A 9,543-nucleotide genomic window follows, 5' to 3' on the forward strand; every position below is an offset into this window, starting at 1 on the left:
GTTTTGATCAACCTTAAGGCTGTAGTAGAAGACACTTGCCCAAAGTGCCATTTAGTGGGACCGAACTCAAAATCACGTGATTACAAAGCAAATTTCTTAACCATTCAGCCATAAGTTTACTGTCACTGGTTTCAGTATTTGGACTGTGGCCATGCTCGGTCACCACCTTGCCACACGCTTCAAAAAACCACTGGCTTGGACAGTTCTTTTATGCTAGTGTTTAAATGTGTAAGAATCTTCTCTTTCATTGTAACTGAGGAAAATGGTATAAAGATAAAGGAGAAAATAGTTTGATGTATTTTCTCTTCATATTTTGCATATTTTTCAATGTGATAAGCTGACTGACTTTGTACTTTACTTGTGACTGTTGTTTTATTTTCTAGATTATTGAAAATTGAACTCAACTTCTTGGTGCATACAGTGCGTCTTGAGCTAGATGTTCCTCACCGATGTCCTATCTGTTTTCTGATGAATGTTTCAGTGAGTTATCGTTTTAATTTATTTATGTTCACATATATTATGTTATAAAATGTTTTGGTACTATTTTTCATCAATTTTCCAGTTTGTTTCCCCCTGCCACTATGTTGATACCTTGGGCAGGTGTCTTCTATTATTATAGCCCCAGGCCAACCTAAACCTTGTGAGTGGATTTGGTAGATGGAAACTGAAAGAAATCAATCCATTGTGTGTGAGATTTGGCACTGCATGATAGTTGTAAACAGCATCAGTAATACAAGCTGTGCTCATGCTCAATCACAGCCAACTTGGGTCTAAACAATAGCAGCAACCCTGGCTGATTAGACAAAAGCAATTGGGGTTTTATATACACACACACACACCGCACACGCCTGTGTACGCACACACACACACGCACCCTTCTCCAGCTGTATAACCATAAATATTTTGTAGATATAAAAGTGATTGTTGAAAGTTTGCTCCATGAATTATCTGCTTTTAATTTCTTTTTAAATATCCAATATTTCATAAATATGTTCCTGTTCTATATTTCCATTGTTTAGATGTTAAGTACTCTATTGTGAATTGTTGCTGTATGAGCACATTCACCTATAAGTAGAAGTCATTAATTTCCCCCACTTAAATTAACTTGAGGCTGTAGAATAATGTCCTTTATTTAAGCATAGAATGCAAGGGTTAAGCTTTTAGCTTGTGGCTGTGTGTAGATAGTTTCTCATAAGTTTATGGATTTTTAAATATTTTTACATGCTTAAATGCTGAACCAGTTACATGACGTGTTTGTAGATACTACAATGAATGTATCTAGATAGGTATTGGCAAATGTGTTTTGCCAAAGAGTACTAAACCAGTACTAAATGTCCTCATTGGACATGACCAACCATGGAGTAGTTTCCTTTTAATATATAATTTACCTGTTCCCATGTTTTTTCTTTAATTTTCTTTGAACAGATTACATTTGACAATAGTGATCGCAATGGGCAAATGCTGGTGTTTCTCAATCCAAACATTTCTGAAATAGGATGCCGTGGATCAATAATAGGTGAGTAACAGTGTTTTCAGAAGAGGTTGCATCAAAGGAATATGTTGGACTGTTAATAACCAAGTCATTAAATCTATTCATTGATACTATACTGTGCTTTCTTGATAAAACCCAGCAATAGCTTCAAACTGCTTGAGGGACTGTCACATATATAGATCAAGATGTATTGGGGCTGTTGCTAGGGTAACAGAGCTAAAGTATGTACAGCAAAGCCACTTGGCACAGATTGACCTTGAATTGTTATTCATGTAGACTGTTATAACATTCTCGCTCACTTCCATTATTCACAGTAGTGCTTGGAAGTGGAAGTAGTGTGGTCTTCTCAAAAAGATTGGGTTTCAGCTGCACAGGATCTCATTGATTGTGTTGAGGAAGATGGAAACTTTCATTTTTGAAAATGGGTGACAGATTGTGCCTCTATTACTGTGACCCCGAAACCAAGGTTCAGTCTTTGCCTTGGAAGACCTACAACAAGATTTCAAGACGTTGAGGAAATCTAAAAGAATGTGATGAGGCTGCTGCTCTCTAATCCAAAAAGGAGTTCCAGGAATGCTTCCATCAATGGAAACAATGCTGGATAAAGTTTCTTTAGAAGGAAATAACTTTGAAGAAGATGAAATGCTAACTTGATATGTATTGTGGTTTTCTTTTTATTGCACCAGTTCCAATACATTTTGATCTGACCTTTGTGTGTCAATAAATTGGTCACTTCAGCCAAGTTTTTCTCATTTGAATAGCTTGACATATAGTATATATAAAGAGAAAAAAAACATGATGATGATGGCCTGGAATTAGAAAATTTAGGGAACCGAAGGCCATTGTATAAAAGACAACCTGGTTGTTTTCCTCCCCCCTCTCTCTTTTTTTTTTATAAGCTGTCTTCCTTGTAGAAAGATTCATGTAAAAGCCAAACATATATAGATAAGTTTGTTCTGCAGTTCAGCAACACGTTAGCATAATCTAAAAAGTAAACTGAAAAATAAGGCTATATTGTTATCACTGAGATTGTTTTATTGTCTCTTTCTTCAGGCTTAAATGAAACAGAAAAGAAGAGAGTCCAGACAGCCTTTGATATTTTTATCATAATTGTCAGCACAATGTCAAGTATTCTTTGCTTAAGGTCAATATGGCGAGCTCAAAGTTTAAAAAAGGTAAGTGAATAGTTATTGTGTAGTTATGCATGTGTTTAGCTCCTTTTCTCTCTCTCATCAAATGAATTTTTTTAATGTTTTGTTTTGTAGATATTGCTCTGGACTTATAATATTGGTTTCAAATTTTTGCATATCACCAACAATTTCCAGAGAGGGATCAATTATATCAACCCCGAAAGGATGAAAGGCAAAGTCGATCCTGGGAAAATTTGAATGCAGAATATGGATGAAATGCTGCTAAGCATTTTTCCCAGCAGGCTAACAATTCTGCCAGCTCACTGCCTTCTGGGACTTATGCTGTTTTAACTAATATGATTTTGTATCAATACTTAGCCACTTTAAGGCAGCAAGCTGGCAGAAACATTAGACGAATTCCTGCTAAGCATTTCGCTCAGCATGCTGTCTTTACATTTTGACTTCAAATTCTGCCAAAGCCAACTTTGCCTTTCATCCTTTCAGGGTCGATAAATTAAGTACCAGTTGCATACTGGGGTAAATCGAATCGACTGGCTCCCTCCCCAAAAATTTCAGGCCTTGTGCCTTGAGTAGTAAAGAATATTTATCCACTTTGTAAGGTGGAAAGCTAGTGGAACTGCTAGCATATGGGGTAAAATGCTTAGTTCAAATCCTATCAAGGCCAACTCTGACTTGGCTTTTGAGCTTTTGGAATCAGTAAAATGACTGAGCACCAGGGTTAGTGTAATCAACTTACCCCCTCCCCTGGTATTGCCGACCTTTATAACCAAAATTTGAAACCTACATTCATCAATATTTACCTGGAGACACTTTTAAAGCTAATGTAGGCTCAAAAAGATTTGGGATGTATTCATAGGCGTCAGGATTATGCAGATTGCCCCCCCCCCCCAAATGCAGAAGGGGCGAAGTTGTTGAGAGAGAGAAATGCTGTGTGTGTGGGTGTGTGCGTGTGTGTGGGTGCGTGTGCGCGTGTGCGTGTGCGCGTGTGTGCGTGCGTGTGCAAGAAAGAAATGTAGGTAGTGTTGTCACCATAGTAATAAGTTTTGGTTAAAAATGCAGGGGTTTTTAAAGTACAAATCTTTCAATACTATACAAACTTCAAAAGAAGGTTATATATATATGTATGTATAACATATGTATAGTTATTTTTTTTCTTTCTGTATTTCTGTGTCTTTCAACATATAGACAATGTAACAGATTTTCTAAAAAGACTTACCCCTTTGAACAATTTACCAACAGGTAGTGACAGGCAACAACCAAGTACAACATAAAAACTAGTTGAGGTTTTGAAATTCTGTTGCTACCACTATGAATGTGAAGATTATAGTTTAGAAAATTGTGCATTCAGTGCACATTTTTCTTAAAATGCAAACAATGAGAGAATTTGAACAAACCCTGTTTCAAATTCCAGGTCAAGTGCTTTATTCATCCACTTGTCATTCATACAAAGCAGTTGTGTTTTTTTTTGTTTTTTGTCTTTCTTTCCACCTATTTCTTCGCAATACTTTTTCAGTATAAGAAAAAAATGATACTGTTTACTCATTTGATATTTGTTCATTTATTTTCTGTGGAGTGTGTGTGAGTGCATTGAAATTTCAATCATAACAATTTGTTTTGTGTTTTTGTTCAATTGTTTGACTTATTACTTTTGTTTCATTTACACAAAAGGAAACTGCCAAATTTTTCAAGAATCATTTTCGGAAAGTATTAGAGTGGTATGACCGCTTGGAATTTCTGAACATGTGGTTTATCCTCATTGTTATAAATGACTGCCTTACCATTGTTGGATCTTGTTTTAAAATCAAAATAGAAACTCGAGTAAGTATTAAAAGAAATTATTGATGATTCTAGTGGTAAAATATGCAATAACAATAACTTAAGTAGATGTGCTTTCAGCTTTCATTGTGTGATTTTCTTTGTTGTTGCAGAATAAAGTTATATTGTTTGTTGAAATTAATTCCCTGAAATTAACTCCTGATAATAGTTTGCTGTGTTCAACTTTAAAACATTTTGTTTATGCTTGTACTTGCCAATGAATAATCTTCCTTCTATTTTCCTCTAATTTTTCTCGCTATTATACTTTTTTTTTTTTTCTGCAAACTGGTTCCTTTCTTTTTTATTTACCAGCTATTCTTATATCCTTTTTTCACTTCTACCAGTTAATTTTTTTGTTTGTTCTTTTAACCATTTCATTTCCATATTTCTATTGACATGCACTACTTTTTGTTTCAATTCATTTTTATAATGATGAAAAATTTAGTAAAATAGCATTTTTAATGTGCTGTTTGAAACCTAAATTAACATGAAATTTTTATGGAAGTTTTTAATGTAGATCACTTCAACCAGCATTTCAATTATTATCAAATGTAATGCTTATTCGTTTACATTGTTTTGAATTCATTATGCATTATCTCTTAGCTTTAAAATTTCGATGATATATTCTTTTAGAATGGCATCGCAGGGTAAGTGTAAGAAGCTAGATCTGGCTGGTTTGAGCATAAAATAGATGGAATTTTTGGGCTGGATATGGCAAGTTCACATGTTTAAGGATTAAACAGGAATTTTATATCATAGTACCAGAGGCAGTCTCTGGATGGTTGGTAACAAAGGATTTAAAATCCTCTCTAGCTTTCTTTTGCCGTTTTCTTGTCCTATCCATATAGATAAGGAAGCAGTCTTGTATTAAATACTCCTATATACTTAAAGCTTGCTCCCCATGATCAACTCTTTATCAGTTTTAAATATGGTCAAAAATATCTATATTTAAATCAATTTTACAAAATTATGAAATGCTCAATCAGCTTTAGAAACTTTTAACATTTTTTTTTTATGAATTCTTTAAATTCCAGTGTTGTAAGTGCAAGGTAATTATAAGAAACATGCTTTTAACTCCACTTGTTGTTTTCATCATTTTCATCCCAACCTCTTTCATGTGTTTACCCTTTTAACCTTCAGATCCTTTGCACTATTTCATTTCTATTTTGGCAATTAAAATTTAAAAAATAAAAAAAATTGTGAGCAAATAGTGCTTGATTAATTTGCATCTAACTCTTCTTGAAGAGCAGCTTCGCCATGCTGAAATTGTTGTATACCTTTTCATCTGTACTCCCCCTGTTACAACCAGATGGTCTGCTTGACTGATCTCAAAAATTCTTCCCAATGTAGTGTGATTAAAGGTATGTAATGTCCAGTTCAATCACACCAGATATAAGCCACCATCTCTGTTGGATTTGGCAACCTTCACTCATTGATTTTAGCACTATCATTATTGGGCTCTTTTTATACTCTCATGGATGAGCTTCTCTCCAACTCGGTTGAACCTTTTGAAGGTGTTTGAAACTACCTACATGTCTTGAATGCAGTTCCATTTGTGCTATAAAATCTTAGTTAATTTGCTTGACCAGCATAGACTGGTATGTTTCAGTTCTGCTACACAGGAGGACAAGACTTAAAATTATACTGTCAAGGGTGACTGGCATCCAGCAGGGTAACGGTCCAAATTTACATTTCACTCGGACTTCTGATATGTGACTGACCCAAATGCCACAGCAGGTCTGCTGTAGATATTTTTGGTCTGTACTGGTTGTCATGCTACCTCAGTGCTAACTAGTCACTTCCTTGCCATACCATTCTGAACGATGTGAAATGCAGTTTAGACATGGCTGATTTTTTTTTTTTCCTTTTTTCTATAGCAACTGAAGCCAGTGGGATTAGATCTGAAGAATGATAAAAGACCAGATGACATCATTGGTCTTCAAATTCTGAGGTGGCAAATATTTAATCCAAGGATGTGATTTGTAGGGATACAAGCACTGGTTACTATCAAACATTTTTCAAACTTATAGTTGTGGAAACAACTGACATTCTGTCCCCTCCTCACAAACGACTTCCTTGTATAGTTTAGTCAGATTAGAGATTACCATCCACAAGAACAAACCCTTCAAGGGAATTCTTGTCGCTGTGTCACCCTCATCATTCTTTGGGGTGATACATTCAACATTTTGCATTGGGATTACAAGACATTTGCAGTCTCACTGTTAATAAATATCTCATTTTATACAAGGTCCATTTTATTGAAGAAATAACATTTTCTACTAATTATACGTGAAAGTTATCTGAATAACAAAATTACCTAATTCCTCTAAAAAGACAACAAAAAAAGATAAAAACAATCTTTTGTTTTCTGTGTATTTGAGCCATGTATGTAGGTATGTATGTGTGTATATATATATATATATTATATATATATATATATATATATATATATATATATATACATATATATATGTATTCATTCAGTCATTTAGACATGGAATATGAGATTCCACTTTCTAAGACTTGTTGCATGCTTCCACATTTACTTTTTGCAATGTTGCAATTTTTTATTTTTTTATTTTTTTTTAAAGCACCATAACAAAATCTTCTCTGCTCTTATTTAGGGCAGCTGCTTCAAGTTTTCTTTCCTCTAACCCAATCTTTGCCATAGAACTTAACATTTTTACATTCAAATTTCATAACATTTTTCTACTTTTTTTTTATTCCTTATTATCCACATTTCTGTTTTTATTGTCCACATCCCTACATCCATGAAATGTACCTGCCTATGTGTATGTGTGATCATCGTTGAAATGTTAACTTTTCCTTGCTTGCATAGGCCAGAAAGATTTTCTGTGGCAGAGTACCTTTCCTGTCACCAACCCTGACTTGTTTCTGAACGAGGCAATATTTCCCCACGACCAAATGTGTTTTCATGGAAGATTGGAAATGTATGACACTACTTCTATGACAGTGATACTTGTTTATATGTATCACATGGTTGCAAGACAAGGTAGCATGAACACACATATACAATGGGCTTCTTTCAGTTTCCATGTTCCAAATATTTGATTGATGTTTTAATCAGGGATCAAATTTTGTAATCTCTTTCGGAATTTATTGAGCAATACCTGATAGGACAATAAATATTAAACCTGTAATTTCAGAAAGGAACCTGTTTAGTATCCAGGTCTAAAAAGAAATTTTACCTAAGCAACAAAAGCAAGATATGGGAAATTTTTTAGTTATAAATATGTCCCAAACTTGGACTGCAGCCATGCTGGAGTACTGCTTTGAAGGGTTTAAACAAATCAGCCCTAGTACTTATATTTTTTAAAGTTTGTCACTTGTTCTATTGTTCTTGTTTGCAAAACCACCAACTTAACCAATACCAGTTGTCAGTTGGGGAGGTTGAAACAAATTAAGAGTGGTCTGTCAGTTTTTCACAATTTAAAACTCTTTGATAGACGTTGCACACTTACCTGAGGTGCTACACAGAGAAATAGTTGAATATGCTTAGTTCAAATATCTACTGCATAGCTTTCACACACACACACACACACACACACACACACACACACACACACAGTGAGAGAGAAACGCACACATACCATATGGATAGTTCTGTGTTCTTTTCAATGAGGTTTCAGTTTGGTCTGTCAGATTACTTGGTCATTTGATTAACATGTAAATGGCTGAGTACTACAGATGTGTGCTCTTAGTCTGATTCTGCCGGAGAATTATATTGACAGAATGTGTGACAAGACTGTACCAATGAATATGCTATGTATCCAATGGGCTTCTGTACAGTTTCCATCTATCCACTTTCATTTTCTCTTGGATAACATCGGTGGTGTGGAGAAGGGAGGCTGGTATGCAAAGGCAACTGCTGGTCTTTCATAAACAACCTTGTGACTCGGAGGGTAACTTTCTAGGTGCAATCTCATGGTCATTCATGACCGAAGAAGGCTTTTAACTTATATCAGGTAATCTCATCATTTAATGTCCACTGTTCTTTGCTTGCATCAGTTGAACAGAATTTATTTAGGCAGAGGTTCAATACCTGGATGCTCTTCCAGTCACCACACCTCACCTGATTCCAAGCAAGGTAATATTTCCCATGACCAGACATATTTTGTATGGAAGACCTGAAACAAACAACACTGCTTGTATGACAGTGATGCTTGTTTACGACCATCACATGATGTAAAGACATAGGTACGCACAACCACATACATACTTATATATATATATAGATATATGATGAGCTTTTATCTGTATTCAGTGTCTGTCTACCAAACTCACTTACAAGGCTTTAGTTAACCTTGGGCTATAACAAAAGTGATGTACAGCAGGACTGAACTGAAGACTGTCTGGTTGAGAAGCAGGTTTATCAATTATGCCTAGACTCTTGCACACATGTACACGTCCAGTGATCTTATCTCTGGGATATGTTTACTGGATTCTCTGTGGCCTCCTTCACTCGTGACTGTCTTAAAAGAAAAATGAAGTTTGCATCTTGGAGAGACTTCCCATATACAATCATTTTGAAATTGACATCACTTGTTTCCATCTATCATTCTAGCTTTTGATGTTCCATAGTTTTTTCGGTTTTTTAAATTTTAATTTTTTTCTATCCTTTACATTTATTCATTTTTTTTTTATTTGTCTTCAGTCATTTGACTGTGTCCATGCTGGAGCACTGCCTTTAGTCGAGCAAATCAACCCCAGGACTTGTTCTTTGTCAGCCGAGTACTTATTCTATGGGTGTCTTTTGCCGAACCGCTAAGTTACGGGTTAGTGAACACCCCAGCATCAGTTGTCAGGTGATGTTGGGGGGACAAACACAGACACACAAACAAGTACGTACATACATACATATATATATATATATATATATACATACACAACGGCATCCTTCAGTTTCTGTCTACTAAATCCACTCGCAAGGTTTTGGTTGGCCCGAGGCTATAGTAGAAGACACTTGCCCAAGGTGCCACACAATGAGACTGAACTCATAACCATGTGGTTGGTAAGCAACTACTTACCACACAGCCACTCCTCCTTGAACAGTTATGAAGATTA

At 35.3% G+C, this 9,543-nt stretch overlaps 1 protein-coding gene across 5 annotated transcripts in view; it reads left to right on the forward strand.

Annotated features, from left to right (window-relative positions):
- The window catches only part of LOC106873383 (mucolipin-3), an 84,361-nt gene that overhangs the window by 65,350 nt on the left and 9,468 nt on the right, over nt 1-9,543 (forward strand). For all 5 annotated transcript variants that reach the window (XM_014920725.2, XM_052969287.1, XM_052969286.1 and 2 more), the window contains 4 exons: nt 384-480; nt 1,426-1,516; nt 2,546-2,667; nt 4,312-4,461. In XM_014920725.2, the coding sequence (XP_014776211.1) occupies nt 384-480; nt 1,426-1,516; nt 2,546-2,667; nt 4,312-4,461 (460 nt within the window). The remainder of the gene's footprint in view (nt 1-383; nt 481-1,425; nt 1,517-2,545; nt 2,668-4,311; nt 4,462-9,543) is intronic.

The sequence above is a fragment of the Octopus bimaculoides genome, chromosome 7 (assembly GCF_001194135.2).
Source record: "Octopus bimaculoides isolate UCB-OBI-ISO-001 chromosome 7, ASM119413v2, whole genome shotgun sequence".
NCBI lineage: Eukaryota > Metazoa > Mollusca > Cephalopoda > Octopoda > Octopodidae > Octopus > Octopus bimaculoides.